General features: G+C 43.9%; 2 protein-coding genes across 4 annotated transcripts in view; both read right to left on the bottom strand.

Moving 5' to 3' along the window:
- Window positions 1-250, bottom strand: part of LOC102032130 (tumor necrosis factor receptor superfamily member 26-like) — an 11,612-nt gene extending 11,362 nt beyond the window's left edge. Inside the window, exon 1 of the mRNA XM_005427217.2 lies at window positions 131-250. Within this exon, the coding sequence (XP_005427274.1) occupies window positions 131-175 (45 nt within the window). The 5' untranslated portion in view covers window positions 176-250. The remainder of the gene's footprint in view (window positions 1-130) is intronic.
- A 1,543-nt stretch (window positions 251-1,793) lies between these two features.
- Window positions 1,794-21,812, bottom strand: part of OSBPL5 (oxysterol binding protein like 5) — a 135,506-nt gene continuing 115,487 nt past the window's right edge. For all 3 annotated transcript variants that reach the window (XM_031062115.1, XM_031062116.1, XM_031062114.1), the window contains 13 exons: window positions 21,699-21,812; window positions 20,233-20,314; window positions 19,503-19,601; window positions 18,552-18,648; window positions 16,538-16,636; window positions 15,265-15,362; window positions 13,172-13,261; window positions 10,857-10,993; window positions 6,735-6,920; window positions 6,079-6,217; window positions 4,796-4,913; window positions 4,099-4,201; window positions 1,794-3,138 (listed from right to left, as the gene is read on the bottom strand). The exon at window positions 21,699-21,812 is cut by the window's right edge and continues 62 nt beyond it. In XM_031062115.1, coding sequence (XP_030917975.1) covers window positions 3,003-3,138; window positions 4,099-4,201; window positions 4,796-4,913; window positions 6,079-6,217; window positions 6,735-6,920; window positions 10,857-10,993; window positions 13,172-13,261; window positions 15,265-15,362; window positions 16,538-16,636; window positions 18,552-18,648; window positions 19,503-19,601; window positions 20,233-20,314; window positions 21,699-21,812 — 1,498 coding nt within the window. In that variant the 3' untranslated portion in view covers window positions 1,794-3,002. The remainder of the gene's footprint in view (window positions 3,139-4,098; window positions 4,202-4,795; window positions 4,914-6,078; window positions 6,218-6,734; window positions 6,921-10,856; window positions 10,994-13,171; window positions 13,262-15,264; window positions 15,363-16,537; window positions 16,637-18,551; window positions 18,649-19,502; window positions 19,602-20,232; window positions 20,315-21,698) is intronic.

Genomic DNA, 21,812 nt, shown 5'->3' with positions numbered 1-21,812 from the left:
CCTACCAGCAGCAGCAGTGGGACAGAGAGCCCCAGCCGGCACCTACCAGCAGCAGCAGTGGGACAGAGAGCCCCAGCCGGCACCTACCAGCAGCAGCAGTGGGCCAGAAAGCCCCTCAGCCAGCACTTACCAGCAGCAGCCCCGCCGCTCGCCCGGCTCTCATGGTGATGCCCATCGCTCTAAGCCCGTCCCGCGCCGCCGCCGCTCTTATTCCCGGGCGGGAGGGCCGAGAGCGCACCGCCACCCCGCCTGTGCCCCGCCTCTACTTCGGCGGCAGAAAGAGGAGTTAATTGCCGCAGGTGCTGAAGGGCTGACCAGCCTGATCACAAAAATCAGCGGGAGAGGCTGTGAGGAGAAATTTCCCCACACTGCGCAAACGAAGTGCATATAACTGGATTTTCTGAAGCCCTAAAAGGGTTCTCACGTTTCTCCTCAGTAGATGTTCCTCCCAGAGAAATAACGTTTCTGGCCATGATTTTCCTCAAGAATACTTTTCATTTCCCATGTGCATGTAGGAACATTCACCTCCATATTGTTGAAACTGGATTAAAATTAATGGCACAAGGATTCATAGGCTGTTCCTTTTTGGATTATTTTTTAATCCTTTATGGCAGCAGCCCTTAAATGTTGGAAGCTCTTCCTCTGCTGATGATGAATTAACTTTGAGATAGTTTCTTTCACTGAACTGCTGCTCTTGTGGTAACAATGTTTATTTTATTCAACTGCAGTTACAAGTCCTAGTGCAATCCTTCTGGGTGCATAGTTCGGTAAAATGGAAATAATTCAAACAATTTCCTGCATTCACATTTATACACACTGAAGGCTTCTTGCTCAGCACTGCTTCTCTTTGGTTCAGGGGGCTTGGGCTGTTTGGGGTTTTCTGTTGTTGTTTGCTAATCATTTCCCAAAGCCGGGATACAGTTGTACCCAAGGGATGCAAGCAGCCCTACTGACGTGGAGAGGCTCCTATCCATAACTCAAAACACATGCTCCAAAAATAGGATGAGAGTGGTGAGAAGAGCTGTGCTGATAGGCCAGAGATGTGCTGACTTGCTGAAGCATTTAAAGGAGATTAGTGCATGTGTTGGCACAGCTTTAGATCCAAACACTTGGATACATCCAAACAGGAGCAAACACTTTGAAGCTGCATAGGGAACTTTGCCCAGCCTGGAAAGCAGAGGCAGTGCCCTCTCACTGAGTTTTACATCACATGTGGCATGGGTCAGACTTCCTCAGAAAGAGTGACTAGGATGACATCCTTCAAAAAGGCATCCAATCTGTGTCAATAATGTTGATATTCTCCAAGGTTGTTTCCTCAAGGATGAAGGATGCTTTGGTTTTCTGGAGACTTTTGATAATAACAAAGCCACTCTCACCCCTTAACATTTGTGATCAGTTTCCTGAACGTCAGCTTCCAGATGCTGGCTCTTACCCTGCCTGTTCATATCAGAGAGCTGCAGTTCTCTCTGTGGAACAATCTATTCACTATCCTCAAGTCCTTGATATAAAGGTTTCCTAAGTCCAAGATAAGTTTGTACATTTGCATGTACAAAAGTGAAAATCAAGGGAACCACTTCTCTTTCTGTGGAAGTTGCTACAATAAGAAGACAATTTCGGACAATTTCTGACAATTTCAGCCAGAGTGGTATCAAACTGCTATTGCTGTTGTAACTTATGGCCCAGGTCTGACATTCTTGGAGACAATTTCCTGTAGGTTTTCGTCTAGGAAGTGATTTACTTTTAAAATATTATCAAACACAAACCCAAAAATAATTTGTCAGATAGACTGCCACTGAAAGTTGTGTGTAGTTTTATTTCAACATATCAAGCACAAACAGGTTTCCCCTAACTGGGGAATATGACGAGGAATGTACTTAAAAATTTGGAAACATTTACATTGAAAGATAGCCCAGACTGGCACCACCACTAAGTATTTTAAGGCTGTATATATAGCAGTACTTACCACTTGGAACTACTTCAGGCCAGAAAAGAAAGGCTTAGTATTGTCTGCAGTCTACAGAAAATATTGCAAATCTTTAAAAAATGGTGTAAAATAGGAAGACTATTAACAGGGTTGAACAATGCAGTGGCAAAACCCTCCCTCTTTCCTGACCTTTGACAATAAACGTGCCTAAGACCGAACACACGTACACCTACATCGCTCCCATCCTCCTCACCTATGCTGGGGCAGTGGATTTCTCTCTACAATGCTAGTGTGTGATATTATAAAACAGCCATATAGCAAATAATAACAATAATAGTAAGTGACCAGGTTTTACAAACAGGCGTGCGTGTCTGACATCACCCTCGAAGTGCCAGACCCAGGACACCAGTCAGCTCCGTAACCAGACAAGGAGCTTTCACTGGATACTTCCCATTTCCTAAAGCAGAATGGCTCTAGGAAATTGTGTATATTTACAGCTTCTGTGGAATGGAAAATAAAACACATCCTGAGGTCCCATTCTGCATGGGCTGACTAAACAGATCATGACTTAATATCCCAGGGCTGGAATTTTTGGACCAAGTGTTCTCCCTCCTGTAATTAAAGGCAGCTGGACAGGCACCGTGGACATCAGTTCTTTACAGCTCCCCAGCTGCTCTTCCTCACTCCTGGAGCTATGACCCAGGCCACCGTGACTTTTCCAAAATGTTGAGGTGATTACCATTTTGGGGTTACCAATACTGCTGGGTAATTATTAATTGCATCAGAAAATGACAAAACATAGAAAACAAATTGCACAATTAAAGCTACATTTGGCTTCAGCATTAAGGCCCATACAGGTTAAGAGGTCCTTGAAGATGTACATGTAAAAGGCAAAAAATGACATAATCTGCAGGAACAAAGTTTTGCAGGTTCCTAGGTCCCTTTTTAACCTCGTTTTTCCACTTCCTTCCACCTCTGCCGTGTTGGTTCTAAAGTGCTTTGGTGCCTCGCTGGGCTCCTTGCGCGAGCGGCCCCCTCCTGCAACCAGTGATCATTATTGCTGCCAAATGTAGTGATTTTATTTGAAGACATAATTAATGAAGAGTTGACATGTAAGAAAGATGCAGAGGAGAAACCAACAGCGAGAGTCCAGGAGGAAGCTTTCAGAAGAGGCCTTCCGGTGGAAGGACTTTTTGTTCAGAGCGCTGAGGTTTCTGCAAAAGAAAGCAACATGATTATTTATGTGTTGGAGAGAAGTGTGCCTTCACATGTGTGCATACCCAGAGCTTCCACACCAGGAGGGAACCCTGCACTTTGGTGACACCCTCAGGGGTGGAGCAGTGTGCACCCCCACACTTTGCCCCCCTTTTTAACAGGAAGATTAGTGCTCCTGGCTGCAGCTGGTTGGCATGGGAAGGGCACAAACCCCAAGAAATCTCTTCATCCAGCACTCACACATAGACCTGTGAGTTTAACCTGTGCCCTAACCTTCCCAAACCTGCCCTGGACACGCCCAGGAGCTGCAGCGAATTTAACACCATACCACCAGTGACTCTGGCATCCAGAAAGGGCAGGCCTCATGTGCGATCCCACCTCACTGAAGCCTTGGCAGGGCTGGATATACTTCTCACACAGAGGGGGATCAGCAGGGCTCCCTGGAGCTGAACTAGCAGTTAATTCCTCCCCACAGGAGTCTGCAGGGCAAAGCCCTCTGTCAGCAGCAGGTGTGGTTACTATTTCCCTCAGATGGCAACCAGCAATTTGTACAAAAAACTGGAGTTTAGTGCTTTTCTCCATGGAGCCCAGTTTTTCAGAACACACACCCTGCAAACTGAGGAAGTTCCTAACATGCTGGATCAGAAGGCCACACATTCTTGCCTGGCAGAGATTTATTTTTAGCCAGGGCCTGGCCCAGTCCTTCTCAGTCAGGAGTACCTTGAGTTGAATAACATCCTGAGGTGATGCTTTTTGCTCAGAAAGAGACTGTTAAGAGGAAGTTAACTGTTTCAAGCAGAGTCTGGGTTTGTCTTTCTGGTATGATAAGCGGTTACTTTATCTGCAACAACTTGAACTGCACTCCTGCAGCTCACAGAGACACTCTAAAGGCCACAGTAAGGAGTTAAATGCCACACAATTTTTTTTTTAATCATTGTTTGATGACAGAAAGTGGTTACCTGTGTATGTCCTGTTGGGCTTTCTGTAGGGATAAGACAGCTGAGTGAATTTCCTTCAGGTGATTCATTTCTTTCCCACACTGAGCGCACAGGCTTTCAAACCCTGTGGCAAAGTATTGAAGGACAATTATGTTTTGCATCACCATTCCGGTGATAGTGAAACACAACACAGCAAGTGGGTGGCTGTGAACTAATTGTCACTGCTAGGGGGGACACTTTCAGGAGGAAACATGGGGAGGAGACAGGGCACAGAATCTCCCAGACAGAAGATTCAAGCCACCGTAAGATCCAGGTCACTCCTGTGACTCTGGGTCAGGGTGCTTCTCAGTCAGCTCTAAGGAAACAATGCTCCTCAGCTGAGGGGAGGAGAAAGGAGTGCTCACACCTGCTCACTCTCTCAAACATTCAAGGTCACCTCTAACAAAGGCAGAGAAAAGAGACAGAAACACAGCCTGTTTCCTATGTGTTGATTGGAATGTCACTGTATTTTTCCAATTTTGCCAGGAGTTGGGAAGTCCTCGTTTTAAGGAAGAAACAGCACATACAGAGAACAGAAAAGCAGAACATTCCCTGTGCTGCCTGTGGGCTGTTGGCCCATGGTATTAACTGGGCTGGGAAATGTCCCAGGGCTGGCTCAAGAATTAAACTACCAAGGCAAGAACATTAAAGCCTGACCCAGTGACATCCAGATACTTGCCATCATCATCTGAGAGCTCCTGCACTGACTCTGGTGTTGAACAGCTGCTCTCTGTGTTCTGGCTGTGGTTGGAAGGCTGATCACTGGTTTTGCGGCGCCTGCAGTCTTTGGCAGACCTCTGGATAAAACAGGGATTAGATGTGACTCAGTCTCTATCACAGTGAAGAGGTGTGTGATTGCTTTAAACAAAACAATTTGGGGTGCTGGGAAATATGTATGAGACTGTGAAGTTTGATTGCTTTCTCAGCAACTCCTAGTAGTGGACTCTGGCAGCTACTTAAGGATATTACACCCGTGCCTCGTACAGAAGCATTTCCCCAGGTGACGACATTCTTAAGATACCTATCCAAATTATTCTTCTTGTAGCTTTAACCGACACATACTATGGATGAACCTTATTGTTCCTTTACTGAGTTGTGTACCTAACTCAGCCAGGTACGTAAGAGAAAGCTGGAAAAGAAGAAAAAATTAGAATCAAATTCCCCAGCAATGATTTTTCAGAAGGTGCATGGAGGATCTAAACATCATGGAATTTTTATGCCTAGTTTCTTGACGCACTTTGGAAAGTTTCTCCCTCTCTCTCAGATAAGTAAACCAAAGACATTGATTCAAACTTCTCACTACAGGGTCTGAAAAGCAGTTATGAACTCCAACACCTGAATGTCACTGAATCAGAGACATTCAGGTGTGGGGCATTACAAAAGAAAAGTCTATGTACATAATAAGATACAAGTTTTTCAGTGTAATATGGGTTATACTTAGCTAGTTTAGCAGCTCTACATTTGCAAAGTATGTTATGAATGACAGGTATTGCTCCAAAGATGGAAGCACAGAAATAGGGGAGTATTATCTCTGTTTTAGGGAAAGGATGGAAAGATGTTTCTTGTCTTGAGAGAGAGTGAATGATAAAGGCTCATGGCAAAGACTGAAACTGAAGTCAGGGGGTCTCAGTTATGTACTCCAAAATCTGCAGGAAGTTTTCTGCTTTGGAAACACTGAACAGTAAAGTTCAGCTCAGTCATATGCAAAATTCAGTCTAAGAGTCACTGTCACTAGCATTGGGTGGAAGAAAAATGCCAAAATTGATAGAATGAGTCAATCAGTAATTACAATTCTTGGGAGCTAATAATGGTATAATACTGCAGTTGACAGTCACAAGCTATATTTACCCAAAACAAAACTTTCAGCTTATGCTGTGCTTTTACATGAAAATGCTGTAGAAAAAGAGCTGTGTACCTAAATAATCATAAAGAATATGATAATCCCCAGAACAGGTTTTTTACCTTGTGCCGTGTAATTTGATTGTTTATGCATGTTGCTTTGTGGTTTGACATCCTTGTAGACAAGTGTCTTTCCATTGTCTGAAGTATTCCATCCTTCTCAAATTGGGCAATGTCGTTCAAAGGATCCCAAGGTCTTAGACTTTTGAGACCAAATGAGAAAAATTCGTCAGAAAAGCAAGAATCCCACATAAGCCCAATACACTAATTCCACATGCATCAGAGCCAGTAGCCAGACTTTCCAGATGCAGTGACAGGACTAATAGACAGTTCCCTGCACATTCACAGCTCCTTTCAATGAGTGAGGGGGTTCAGTCTCCAGAGGCTTCGCCCTTGCTGCCCAGGGGAGGAGAGCACAGTTGTTAACTCTGCTCTGACCAGTGCAGAAAAGCTCTCCTAAATGACTCTGCACTTCATTGCAGCAATAGGAATTTTCATCAATGACACAGTGGATTTTCCATTTCCATGTCCGCATTTCCAGCTATTCCCAGTTAGTATCATGAACATGTATTCTAATGATGACATGGAGCTCAGAAAGGGCAAGCTGTGGACATCGTTTTGGGGAATGGCAGGGCTCTGATGACAGGTCTGTAGCCCTGCTTGCATCCCTGGGAACTCAGGCAGCGAGATGTGTTGGGAACCCCAAGCCCAGCACTCACTCCTCGTATTTGTAGCGCCACTCGTTGGTCCCAGCATCGTGCTGGAACAGCAGCGGTTTCCATTCCGTGCCGCTTTCCCTCCGCTCCCGAGCAGCATTCCTCTGCTCCTCTTCCAGCACAAACTTCTCCTGCGTCGCCTTGTGCTGATCACCTTTGTTTATTGCACTGGTAACATGCTGCCAAAGCCTAGGAATAATCAGGGAAGGAAGTTAAACCACCTTAGAACCCGCAATGTATTTTGCCAGCTGGAACTTTGGAGCAGAAACTTTTCAGGTGTATTGACACACCAGCAGAACTGTACCAGGATTGCTCAGCCTCTGTTTTTAGCTTGTAAGTTAAAGAAACTGAGAAAGGCAACACTGAATGCTCTATGGGTGACCTGATAAGGAACTTTCTCTTAGATAACATCACCTACAACACTTATTGAATTCTTCAGTGCTGTCTATTATTGAATTCTTATGCTGCTGTCGTAAGGAAGTTGTGTTCAACTCACTTGGATCCGTGGCCTCTTTAGAGGTGATTGGTGGAGAATCTGTTCTGTTCCTCATCCTTCCAGGCATTTCTGTTTAGAAGCCTTTGCATCAATGTCTATCCCCAAAACAAGTCTTTATATTTAAAGTTTAGAAGCACTGGAAAACGAACTTATGCGCACATCTTGTAGCTGCACATGCACCTCCTATACAGGATTTACAACTAGATCTGTAGAAAGCTGATGCAATCCACAAGCAACAAGCATGTCCTCATGCTCACAAGCTGCAAGCATGAACACAAGTTTTCACTCACACTTGTTTGCAGCTGCCAAAGGATAAGTGATCTGTTATATGAGCTGTTCTCCTTGAGCATCTGCCTTCTACCAGAGAAAAATCAATACCTTTTTTTTTTACCGTAGCCAAACTGTGATCAGCCTCTCCACAATTCCTCTAATCAGAGCACTTTAATCTTCATTCAGATTGGAAATACTTCTGAGACTAGCAGCTAGCACTCCCAAAATATTACTGTATGCTTTAGTGTTTAGAATGTGCACAGGAGATCTAAGCTGTTCCATTATTCCCAGCTCCACAAAACATCCGTCCACCATTTAGAAGATGAATTCATAACTGCATTTAATTTGGAGCTTGCTGTGAAGCTCTTAATTTAAAAGCGAGCCTGAAGCTTTCATCATATTTCTAGCACCATACATTAACACAGCACTTCCAAAAATGCAGCCTCTTAGATAAGTAACTGGATGCAGAGCAATGCCTTCCTTTCATTTTTAACAAGTCACACCTCTATTTCTGTGTATGAATAATTTCTCCTAGAAACAAAGGAAGGAAACTCAGTGATGGGGATGGGGCAGGGAGGAGTGAAATAACAGCCTAAGAATATATTTTGGTGGTGTAAAGCCTGTCCTAAAGAATGTAGTGGTGTAAAGAGTGAGTCCCCTAATTCTACAAACCTTAGAGGGACAGCACAAGATTGTCTGACAAGGGCAAATTACTCCATCAAGAGTTGCATGTGTCAGACAATGAGACCCTCCACGGTGAGCTGCATGACAGTATGAGCTTCAGAGATTCCCCAACAATTGTGAAAATAGGTGATTTTCAGCACTGCAGGGAAGACTAAGCAATTTAGGCAGAATATAACCTGGACTGGATGGCAATTTATTCATGCAACTGTCAGCATAATAAGGAGTTTGGTGGAATCTCTGTTAGGGAACTCTGTAACTTTTCCTTATTCCTCCTTCCCTTGGATGCATGTAACATTATTAATCTCTCATGTAGCAAAGGGAGCCAGCTCTGGCCATAAACTCTGGTAAACAGAGAACTGGAGATTCTTTGCCCACAAGACCAAGATTCTCCTTTAAAGAATCTTCTTCTGAAGATTAAGAGAAAAATGTACTGCAGTCTACCCTGCTTTGCAGAGCTAACACATCTGCTCTCTAAGTTACAAATACAGACTTTATTGCTCATAATGCCCACTGCTGTTGATGCCTTGTGAAGGCTGACCTAGAACAGAGACCTAGATGGAGTTAAAGAATAAAGTAGGGATTTACTAGAAGGCCTCAATGGATAGACCTTGGGCAGCACAAGAGCCCAGCCAGGGCTACGCCCAAGATGAACCCAAAATGGTCACAAAATGGACGACCGGTCATGGGGTCTCCCACTTTTATAAGTTCTGGTCCATTTGCATATTGGAGTTAATTGTCCAATTATAACTTTAGCTTATGAAGTTCCATCTCTCTTGTTTTCTTCTCTTCAGTTCATGTTGTTTATGCTCTGGGGCCTGACATTTGGATCATTTGTCCTTGGTCCCCAGATAGAGAAGGAATTGCTTTGTCTACCTACTCTGTGACAAGAACTCACCATCCCCTAATGTGAAGCTCAGAAGTACTACACTAAAGCAGTACAGAATCTGAAAAATATAAAAGCTAAAACCCAAGGCATCACTTTCCAAACTAAATTTTTGTGTGTTTTTATTTTCATACAATCCCTTTCTTTACCTATAAAATGGGGAATCTTTTTAGGGTGATGTGATGCAACACCAAAATCAGATGTCCACAGAGAAGTGCACAACTTAATGCAGAGCCAGGCAGCAACTGCATGTGCTAGCTTGGGATTTTGGCTGGTGCTGGCTGACTGTAGTGGAGAGGAAGCACAACTAATTTGATTAAAGCCAGCCAGCCTCACATAACTCTGCTCAACAACTGTACAGTGTGCATTATTGACTTCTTCAATTTCCTGAGTGTATTGGGTTTGCATGGCCTGGTTTTTGGCAACAGATGCTACAGAGGAGGCTTCTGTGAAAAGCTCCAGAAGCTTCCACAACATCTGGCAGCGTCCTGATGGCTCCAAATATGGACATGCTGCTGGCCAACACTGGGGCGGGGGTAATGCCTCTGTGCTGACATACTGAGGAAGAAATCAAAAGAAAGGTTGTGGCACAGTTTTAATTGCGACTGGAGAAGAGTGGGGTGAGAACATGTGAGAGGAGCAGTCCTGAAGACACCAAGGTCAGTGCAGAAGGAGGGGAAGGAGGTGCTCCAGGTGCCAGGGCCCAGATTCCTCTGCAGCCTGTGGAGCAGCCTGTCCATGAAGGACCCTGTGGAAGAGTGATCCATGCTGCAGCAGGATGGACTCACACTGCAGCAGTTTGCAAGGAGCTGCTGCTCCTGAGATGGAGCCATGTTGGAGAAGTTAATGGAGAACTGTATCCTGTGGGAGGGACTCCACCGTGCAGCAATGAAGGACTCCTCTCCCTGAGCAGCAGGAAAAGCCATGGGTGATGAACTGACTGAAACCCCCACCTTCCTGTCTTTCCTTGTGCTACTGGGGGAGGAGGTAGAGCTGTGAAGGAGGGAGGGGTGGGGGGAAGGTGGTTTTAAGGGCTTATTTACTACTCATTATCCTGATCTGATTTTTTTAGCAACAAATTTATTTTATTCTTGAGCCTGTTTTGCCCTCAATGGTAACTGACAATTATTTTCTCACAGTCCTTAACTCATGAACCCTTCATTAAATTTTCTTTCCTCTGTCCAGCTGCAGAAAAGAGTGAGTGAGTGACTTTCTTGGGTACCTGGCATCCAGCCATGGTCAAACTCGACACTAAGTTATGTGCCTGTTTTATGTAACCTAGATCATCCTACAAAGCCTGGCGCAGACTGCATTGGGGATCTCAGCTGAGATTATGAGGCAGGGTTAAACATCTGTTTCATTACATTCATTCATAAAATCCTGTTATGTGGTTCAAAGTACTGCTCGGCGGATGCCAGGACTTCCCACAATTCCTACATGAACTTTAAGAGCTTGTGGTTGAAATAACCCTTCTTAACAAGGTATCCAACCTCAGGATGACATCCTGCCTTTTTATAAAATGCTCCAGCAGTTACAGAGATCTCTGGAGTCCAGGCAGAATTGTTATTTTAAGCAGATAAAATATAGCCCCTGGTATTTCTCAGCCCAGGTCTATTTCAGAGCTGTACTTCATGGAAATACTCCAGAGTTAATAGTCTGGAAAGAAACAGGTAAATGACTGGGTAATATGTGCCAACAAAGCAGGTCACTGCCTTTCCAGGACTGTGCTGAGGAATTGGAGGAGCCCTGCTGATGAGAGAAGCAGCAGTGAGATGTTCTCCAAGCTCCCCACCTCTCTGACTCAAAGTCCGTCTGCTCCTCAAACAGCACAATGTGGCGCTTCAGCCTCTGCCTGCGCACTTCGCTCGTCGGGTTCCAGAACATTTCTGTGCTCCCATTTTTCAGCTCGTTTATATGCACTTCTCCATCCTGAGAAGGAAAAGTAAATGAATCCATGACAAACAGAAAACAAAGGCAGAAATGAATCCTGACAAATTGAAGCTGCTCCTGGATGATGATAAGGGATACCTGTTGTTTAGGAGGCTTCTTTCCTCCTCTATCCCATAAAATCTCACTGAACACTTCCTGAAAGTTTCTGAAATGAATGAGGCAAGGCATTGCCAGAAACAGTGGGTGCATTTACTATTAATCAGAGTAGAAAGGGACCTGGATCTTTCTATTAAGTCTTGTCCCCAGACATGAGTGCCCACAGAAACCCTAAGATACTATTCTTTCACACTGTTCCTCCCACCTCCCACCCAGCTCATATAAACAAGATCCCCGGCTCCCTTTTCCAAAGTCTCCCTCAGTACTTCCTCTCCCATGTTCCCATATGCTAGTTCCAGGACTGATCCCAGGTCCCCAAGAGACCCCCAGTGTGGAAAGGATGAGGTAGGCAGGCATTATCAAGCACCACTATGTGCATCTCTAACAAGCATATACACATGCACTCAGCTGCTGCTGTGACCCTAGGACTGAGGAGCATTGGGATTTACTTCCCTTCTTTATTCAGGTGGGTGTTCAGGTCCCACGGCAAGGACAATTCAAGTGCAAGGATTTCTGTCAGGAAAGTGGATGGTGTCAGAGAAAAGGCAGGAGAGTAGGTCAGTACTCCCAGTGGGGAAGGAGGAGAACCAACACCATCCCTAGCCCACTGCACAGCAGCTCCTCTGTTCACAGCACACTGCTGCAAGCAGCAGCTTACAGAACCACCATTCCAAATCCATGTAACTTCTTGTATGCATCACTGCAGTTTGTGCACCACTAACAACCAGGACAAAGATCGAGGGAGAAGGGTAAAAGCAGAAGTCTGAGAGCTGAGCAGCACTCAACCTTGTAGCTCAGGAGAGCCCCTGGATGATGGGCTCTCACAGGGGGTCATGGCAGGACCCACTGCAGACAAGGTACTGCACAGCCCAGCACAACTCACCACTGACAGGGCTCATCCTGCAGGACAGGGAGCTCAGAATGGAGCAAATCCCTTGTACATGCTTAGAAAGGGAAAATCTCCCAATTTCAAAATGCTCATTAGCTTTTTATGGAAAAAGACAGATTGCCTGACAGGACAAGTCCAGTACCAAAGGCTACACTGTGGTTAGGACCTCACTATAGTAAGGGCTTTATGCAGGCACTTTTCACCTGGCTTTCTTTAAATATCTCCTTCAGATAAGACAAATCTTGTTTCAGGAATGGCAATTTCTATGGACTGGCAAGGGAGCACAGACCAACTGTAATGATCATGTAGATGCTCAAATGTTGCTCAGAGAAATACCCAGATGTCCAGCCCAAAGCCAAGGGTCACTGCTTTTGTTTCAGGTACCAGGAGTTCCAATCAAAATTAGACTACATCATTCGCTATGAAACTTTATTCTTTCTGGATTCTGGCTTGAGGCTGGCTCTGAGTGAATCGCTTTTGTATACTGAGTGTACTACATCATTCACTATGCAACTTCATTGTTGGATTTTGGCTCGAGGTTGTCTCTGAGTGAATCACTTGTGTATACTGGGTGCACAAAGGTGCTGGGTGCTCTGTTGGCTGTTCTGAGCTAGCCATAGAGATAACAGCCTCACCGAATCGATGTCTCTGTCCCTCAGCTGATGAACAGGGTAGTAACTGTCATCTACCATAAAGGTTTGCTGTGAAAATAATGAATTCAAAACCCTCTAAGTTCTTCCCTGAATCTCAGCCTAACTGGGGAAGTACTGAAAGCACCAGACAAAAGGCAGCCTCAAGGTCTTTGCAATCACACCTCATACACACTATCTCCTGCCATCAGTGCTTGCCCTAAGCCTCAGACCCTAACTACAGACCCATTGCCTTTGATGGAGAACGCCCCTACTGCTGCCAGCTTCCTCAGGCTCTGGCAGTGCAGCGTTCACTGTAGATGGATGGGACTATTGAAGTGTAAATGAGCTCCAGAGATACCTTAAGAGGTGTGGCCCAGGCTGTGCTCACCAGCACTCCCTGGGGCTGGTGGCAAGAGGCAGGACAGGGCCCTCCCAGTGCCCATTCCAGTGCAGGGAGCATGCCAAGGGCTGCCAGCCCTCCCTCGAACCCTGCAGCCACGGGCTCCTAACCTGCCAGCAACTTCGAATATGAAATGTTACCCAGTGTCCAGTGAGACTCGCTAGCACTTCTTCTCCACATTTAATCTTCCCCGAGATCTGATTAATGCTCGTGCTGCCACCGAAGAAGGGCTGTCAGGGGAGAAGAGAAACAGCAAACGTGGTCAGTCTAGTGAGGACTGGAAGGGAGCCAACAGAGATGCAACAGGAGGCAAGGAACGTGCAACTGGCTGACTTACAGTATTTCTGGGGAAAGGCAGAATGAATTTAACATGGATTTTGACTGTCTCACATTGTGCCCCCTTCCTTTTGTTTGTAACACCACAAACACTGCAGTTTCAGGTAGGGAAATAAACCTTGAGGTGCATTAACACTCAGGAGTGCAAGGTCTCATCTTTATTGGAAATACAGTTATTTATTGTCAGCCAGACATCAGGATAAGTGTACTGAATCACTGTACAGAATCCCACTGTACAGAATCACAGCCTTTGCACCCTTGTCCAAAGAAAAGGAGCAGCACTAGTGGGGAGTCTTTCTGCTTATGGGACAGCAACAGCAGTGTGGCACTGCTGGTGGCATCGTGTGAGTCAAGTCTCCAGTGTGAAGAAGCTCTGAACAGCAAAAAAAACCAACAAAACAAAAACCACAAACCAAAGAAAAAGGGTATTCCCAGAGTCAAGGAAAATAAATAAATAAATCCCAGAACAATGGAAAATTCCACCTATCTCCTGGCTGCCAAACACAGGAAATGCCAGTGAAAGTGTGAGCAGCTCCTCGGTTCACAGAACACACCTCTTCAGATGTTTTATCAGGCACTTTCTGAAAACATTTGTACAGACAAACTTTTTTGTGTGTGTGTGTGTGTGTGTGTGTGTTAAATAAACCCAAATTTCACACAACACCCATGGATAAAATAATCACATGTATCTTAAACATCAATCTCTGGTACATATCCAAATTAAAAACAAAGTTAAGGGATTTACCTGCAACTTCCCACAGTTCTACTAAAATAGATAGCTAGGAAATGCTCAAAGCAGAGCATGTAATTACATCATCAGGACCTTTCAGAAACATGTTTGGATGAATCACACTGTTTTCAAGCCAGAAAAGAAGCATTTTAGGCTCTAAAGTGTTTGTAGGTTTGAGATGACACCCAAGTCAAGGAAATATCCTGGCCTCAACACAGTACACCAGGCCTTTGGGAAAAACAGGCTTTAAAGACAAGTAGGTGCAAATGTCAGGGAAGTACAGGAGCAAGAGTTCCCTTTGTAGGGGAAATAAAGACACAAAAATATGATTGCCCTCAAACAACTCACAGTTAACAAAAGATTCCCCTAACTCCAGTGATCTCTCACATTTATATTGGATAAGGCTGCAACTCTGAAGTCCTGCAGTATCTCAATTCTCCTTTCATTTTATGCTTAGGCAAGAAATTGTTTGGAGCAGAAGAGAAAAGGATGCTCCTTAAAAATCAAGTTAACTGCCCAAAGAAAGTTACAGGTTGTCACTTTCCCTCCTAAATTTTAACCCATGTATTAACAGAAATGCTCAAAGATGTCTCCATTTTGTCTGCATGAATTTGCATCACCAGGCTTTTCAGGGGAGGGACTAGCTACATGAACAATTCAGTGCAGGATTTGCCAGTGTGCCAGCCACTCAGAATTATCTGCCTGACAATGGGCTCTCACTTTGCCATCAGGGCAAGATCCTGCAGCCCTCAGAAACACAAGGTGCAGCTCACCACAACGCCTGCAAGGTACGAGTACCTATGTGATGGCTGCTGGAGGGCTACCCCAAAGATCCACATCCTAACTCACCTCCAAGTTCTCTGTACACTCACTAGATTTTGCAAGCAAAACTAATTATCCCTCCTCAAACAGAAGCCACATTGTCATTGCCAAACTTTCAGAACAAAATTTAGCCAGTAGCCAGAAAAAGTAATGTAAAACGAAGGCTTCCTGGGGTCAGTTTGAGTTGCATGAGGCAAAACCAGCAGCAGGGTGACACCTTCTCTCCAGGCAGGCCTCACTCTGATGCTCACGTACATTGCTGGTACAGAAATGATCAAACCCTGCCTGGGCACAGGGGCAAGACTGAGACCCACTCAAAATGGGGCCATTTTTAATGTATCTTACCTTTAGCTTGAATTCCAGTTCTGCCCTGTGGTTGGTTTTCTCACAGTCAATGGTAACTTTCCCTCCAAGCTCCATTGTCATGGTACCATATAAAAGTCCTGAAAGGAAAAAAAAGAGGCTTAAGAGAGGCCCCAGTGGAAGCAACCTGCTTTCTCAAGTAAACCTGGCTCTTGCTGGCACACTGTGAAAATCACTTGGCTTAGAGTTTTGAAAAGACAGAGCTGGAGGTTTCTAGGAAATGGCTCTTTACTATAAGCATGAAGAATCTCTCCCTGAGTCCATATTCCCCATTTCTAACACCAGCTAGGAAATAGCCTGACTCAGGTGCACCTGTGACAAGCTGAAAGTGAGACAGGAAAAAAAAAGTAAGTTGTGCAACTTCACTCGTGTTTAAACAGATCCAGTCAGTTCTCTCAAGGTGATTGAAGAAGAGAGAAGCTGTAATGGGATTCACCAGAATCTGGGAGACTAGAGGTCATGAGGGAACTTTTTACACATTTACCATTTGCTGAAGGTCTTTTGCAGAAAAAGAAAAATTGGTAAGAAGATTTATGGAAAGGAATGCTTGAGAGAGGACATGATGTTATGAAGTTACTGTTTTCAGGTACCCAGGCTCTTCTAAATATAAATTTACAAGTCAGTGTGCCAAATTAAAAAATAATCAACCACCAAAATTGGATTTGACTGCTGATTTTTACTCTGCAGTGAAAATGATGCAGACAGAGCTTCCTGAGGAGCAGTGAATGAGCAGCCATGCCGCAGGCTCAGCACATGCTGGCTCCACAGAGCAAAGCCTCACCAGCAGCAGCAGCCAGCCTCACTGAGGCAGCTCATACTCTGAGAAGTACAATGATTAGAGTAACAAACAATAGCAAGAGAAGGCAGGAATTTCCTTTATCCTCAAAAAGCCAGAAAATATATCAAGCAATTTCAGCGTTAACATAATAAAAACTTTTAAGAAGCTCAGAAATGTAGTCTTGCTCTTTTCATCTTATCTGCAGTGCATATATGCAGTATTTTCTGTTTCTGCATAGTGTGAAAATTAACACTGATGGGCCTGATTCTCTCCTGGGCTGTGCCCAGGTAAACCAGAAAGACTTCAGTGAGGATTACTGAAGGTCTCCTGCTGAGTGCTGGGACTCATGGGGGGCTCTCTGGAGTTACCAGGCCCTGTGGTGTCAGCTGCTTGAGAGGGGAGAGCCAGTGCAAAGTTAGTCAGTGAGACACCATTTTGTTACTCTGTTTGCTTCTTATTTGAAGAGTCATACCTTACCTTTACAGTGGGCATATGGCATAGTGATTATATACTCTTCCCCTCTGCTTAGAAACGTAAGCTTTGCTTTCCCATCCAACAATGCAGAAAGTGAGTTGCCTAGAATTTAAAAAAACATAAACATTAAAAAGTCATGTTATACTTTGCCCCTCCTCCTACTTTAGAAAAAGCATTTCCATTCAAATGTATGTCACTAATGAAAGAAGAGATGAAATGCTCAAAATTTAGGACCCTGCAAATTATGCACAGCTGGAGGCAGGCAGTTCTAACAAACTCTGCAGCTCTTACTTGCTCTGGCATTTAGCCCGTCTTGGAGAAAGAGAAGCAGATTTCACAGGTCATTAGTGGGAGCTCAGAAGTTTCTTAGGTCCTCCACTTCTCACAATTTTTCTGATTGTGGATTGTAGGTGTAGAAGAAAGGATTACAAGTAACCTTGCCCTGATAAATAGTACTAATGTTGTACAAATTACCAAAGTTTAACTAATTACCAAAGAAGAACAAAGGTTGTACTAATTACCAAAGAAGAACAGCCTTGCCCTGAATGGGTTGCAGCTGTGACTAACAGGGATAAGCGTGACAAAAGGGTTGAGTTGGCCCGTCAGGGGGAATCCTTGAGGAAGAAGGCCTAGAGGAAGAAGACCTTGAGAAGATAGAGGAGCCCTGAGGAAGAAAACAAGGAAGAGAACTGCTGCTACGAAAGATCTGCTGTGAGGTCGGTCTGTGTCTGACAGAGTTAGAGCCTGCTGTTGGAGCCTGCAGTCATAGTCGAGCTCGGTAAAAGCCGAGGCAGCAAGGAAATACTTGCAGTCATGTTCCAGCAGGAAGAGCCACCAGTCAGAGTCTGTCAGAGAAGCCAACAGTAGGAACTTGCTGTAGTCAGAGTCAGGATGGCTAAGTTATAAAGAAGAATAAAGCAGGACACTTTTCACATTTTTAAATGAGAGTCTGTGTCTTGGCTCTTTTCTACCCCTAACGAGAGGTCTGCTGCAACAGGAGATGATCCCAAATAACAAATGAAATTGCCAGAAGGACAGCAAAGACTATCTTGAAGTGTTTTGGCAAACACATTCAGCAGAGGACAGTAATCATGAAATGTTTGTCTAAACAAAAAACTGATTTCAAACAGCAACAGTGTTTCAGAGTCTGGAGTTGTGTTGTTTCCATTGATATTAAATGACTGGAGGACATTTTGAAGGTCTGGGCTTCAACCGCACAGGACTCTGGGAGCCAGATAAAGGTTCAAATTTATTCAGAGACTTTTGTGTTTGTTGGCTGAGTGACAGAGAGCTGAAATGTAACTCATCCATGAACACATACCGAGTGCATACTGACAATCCCATATATTATTGTGAACCTTTGCCTTCTGAAAACCAGATTTATAAAGCTCTCAATCTTTCTCTCTCAGTTTTTATTTCTTTTAACATCATAGTGGTGTCAAACTGAAATGGTGCAAGTGGGGAAGACCCAGAAGAGCCAAGACAAGGACTTAGGCTATCCCGGTGATAGAACGGTCAACCATTTCTTTGTTCTTTACTCTCAACACACTGAGGAATGATTGAAAAACAAACCAAAACTGATGCCTGTGACGGCGTTCACAGGAGTCCCAGGATGGGGGAAGAGACGAGAATTTGACTCCATGTTTCAGAAGGCTTGATTTATTATTTTATGATATATATTACATTAAAACTATACTAAAAGAATAGAAGAAAAAGTTTCATCAGAAGGCTAGCTAAGCTTAGAATCAGAAAGAATGATAACAAAGGTTTGTGGCTTGGGCCTTGGGTCCAAGCCAGCTGGGCTGTGATTGGCCATTAATTACAAACAACCACATGAGACCAATCACAGATCCACCTGTTGCATTCCACAGCAGCAGATAATCATTGTTTACATTTTGTTCCTGAGGCCTCTCAGCTTCTCAGCGGGAAAAAACCTAAGGAAAGGATTTTTCACAAAAAGATGTCTGCGACAGATGCCACAACATTACCTGGAGGAGGCCTAGACTTAATGCCTTACCATAAAACTTGGACCTAGCTAGAATGCTGCCAGAAATGCAGAATCCATCCTTCCTATTGCTGACGTGAAAGGCTGACACTGGTGGGTGATGGGACACCTAGGATAAAAACAGGCAGGGGTCATTTAGAGCAGTGTGCACAGGCCAAGCAGAGGGGGAGTGCAGAACGAAGGGGGAACACAATACATGACACCATTATTATGTATCAGAGCACTATACATCTAATGTTTCTCCCCCACCCTGTATTTTCTTGAGCTTGTGCATGTGAAATCACTTTCAGGCCAACAGGCTGAGTGTAAGGTTTTCAAGACAATAAATGAACAGTGCAGAACCTTAGTGCAGCATTTGAATAACATCCATGAAATGCATGCAGTGGTTGAAATAAAAATTTTAACAAAGCTAAAATTATCTAATCAAATAGGGAAAAATGTATGTGAAACTGGGAGTCCCTTTACCAAAGACCACACAGTTCTCAGATTCCTTTATTAACATGATAAATCTCAAACTACACTTTGTTAGGCCAGTGAACTTATGAGCTCTGACCTTTTAATCACAAAGACATAGAGATAAGCCCTCAATTTACTCCTATTAAAATAATCATAAAAAGTTTAGAAATAAAAAGATAGAAGGATTTGGTTGTGTGTTTTACGCCCCTTTTGACAGAGGCAATGCAACTCCCATTTTATTAACAATAAGAAAACAGTAGGGCCGAATCCCATTGAAGAAGCTGATGTTATATATGGAAGACCTGTTGTTATAGTCTTGAGTGCCCACCAAGCCCCACATAATTTCTGTAAATCTGCAAAGAAAAATGATCAGCAGCCAGTTTACCCCAGGTTCTGCTCTGCCTGTTTACACAGAGCTCCTAGGGTGAGAGGAGTAGTGTGTTTCTGTGCATGGAGGTGCAAGCAGGTTGGTGGTGGCAACAGTTGAGCATCCAAACAGCAACTCACCTGTTCTGCAATGTAAAATGTGTGACTGTTCGTCTGGGGGTGAAACCAACAGCAGCGAAATGTCTCTCCCAGAATAGGGTTGTATGGCTTTTTTATTCCCTGAAAAACCAAGTAATCAAAACCTGCTACAAATGAAGATTTGCAATCCAATGCTACAGATGGCCACAAAACAATACAGTAATTTTTTTCTTGGATGCTTTAGATAAAGTCAATCACAAGAATAAAAACTGAAGAACTAGTTACATATCCATCTAATCTAATCTCCTCATCCCAGCCATGGATTAATCTGCTATTCTCACCATTTTAATATTTAATACTGCCCAATCAAAGATGATCAAACTTTATTGTTGTATTGTTGATGCTACTACACACAGCAAGGGCACACTGATGTGGGGACATGGCACAGTGGTACTAATTGGCCTGAAAAGAGAAAAGAAGACCTGCTTTCAGCAAAGGGAAAAACCTTGCATCCCAGGGCATGTTACTTGTCGATGACCAGTTTTACTTTCTAACTGTGTGCAGTGCAAAGACTCTGAGGTTGATTGCCCCTATTTTGCATTCACTGTCTACTCTGAAACCAAATGCAACCGCAGTTTTAAAAGTAATGGTCAAAGTCTTCTGAGCAGTAAAAGAGGTAAAGTCTCAAAGGAGAGGCAACAGAGAAATTAAACAAAACCATAGCAGAAGATTTCAATGCCCATTACAACCCCAATTTCATATCTCATTTTACCTTTGGCTTCTTATAGAAGCCGGACAGATACCACCTCAGAACTTGCTTCATTCGGGTGTATGGATCATCTTCAAGGACAGCCCTGCAGAACAGAATAGAACATAAAATGCTCTTTATACTGGTCACACATCACATTCGTTTCTTATCAGTATAATAACATGAATTTAAATCTATTTCCCCACAACTTCTGCTCTGCTGCCAGTGAAAAAGGTGTCTCCCAGCAGAAATATATATAGTTTTAGTAACATACATCGCACAACACAAATTGGTAAAAAGTGACACCCCTTGCCCCGCATTTCTGTGAAAAGACCAATAAAATTTCTGGAGTGTATCAGGTTTGATTGGATATTGGAGTAGGTTAATGTGGGACTGCCTCTCACACTGAGTCACAAGCTAGTAGAACAGTGTGAGTCATAAAAATAAACCTATGCCATCAAGAATTTTTTTGGTCTCTTGTTCTTTGTTTTCCTCTTTCATAAAAGATCTTTAAAGCTGATGTGCTCCATGAGCTCTACCAGTACTTTGATATTTCATGCAATACTTCTGGTTGGAAGGGACTTAGAAAAGTCATCTCAGCCAGCACCTCCAAACAATGCTCAAAGAAAATGCAGGAAGAAAACCAAACCAAAGGCATTCCTGGTATTTTCAACCATTTAGTCAGATTTAAAAATCAACTTGGGTAAATTATTTCAAAATTCATTTAGAAGGATCACCCAAACCACAAATTAAACAATTTTTTAATCAAAACCTCCAAACCTCTTGAACTCTTCTTACATATCAGCACTGAGGAGAACTATTTCTTTAACTTCAGATGGTACAAATACCACAAACAAGGCTTGAAAATACCATGATTCTGTAATTACTGTATCCCAGAGAAAGTGGAATAAAAATGAGTAACTAGTGCTGCTATTAGAATATTGCACATGCTGGTTTTATAATCCACTAGGCATATCTCATTCAGAAGGCAGGTCCTATCTGGAAGCAGAACATTTCCTATTTTCTACTCTGTTGCTACCAGCAGGCTTCTATCATCAATGGTTTTAAAAGATGTTTCTTATTTATTTTTTAACCATGATAATTATATTGTGTTGGGGAACAGAAGTGCTTGACGATTCTGGTTGCTCTGTCCTATTCCCCTATTCCTGTATGTACACGAGCACACCAGGAGGTGGCACAGTTCTGTTGTACAAAACTCCAAGGCATCGGCTGAATTCCCATCAGTTACAGCCAGCAGAGCCAAACACATCCATATGCAAAGGTGGGTTTCTCTGGAGTTTAACTTTTCCTTCCTTGCCCCTCACTGGCAGCAGTCTATCTGTAAGAAGTCACTGCAGCTGGTGCCTGGCTTGATCTATGTTGAAGCCAGTGACCTCAGTACTATCTGGGAGCCTTTCTGGCACACACAGAGATATTTTCCCAAGTACAGGAGAAGTGCCCAGGTCAGGCCCAGCCTGTGTGCTGCTTACTGGGAGAGCAGGTCGGCATGGTAGTAGTAGTCGGAGAGCTTGTTAAGGAAGGAGCGCGGCTCCAGGATGAAGGTGGGCAGCACCACCCGGGACAGGTCCATGCCAGGCCGCAGC

Source organism: Geospiza fortis, unplaced genomic scaffold, assembly GCF_000277835.1.
Source record: "Geospiza fortis unplaced genomic scaffold, GeoFor_1.0 scaffold524, whole genome shotgun sequence".
NCBI lineage: Eukaryota > Metazoa > Chordata > Aves > Passeriformes > Thraupidae > Geospiza > Geospiza fortis.
Note: the sequence above shows the minus strand (reverse complement) of the source record. Positions and strands in the feature narration are given on the sequence as shown.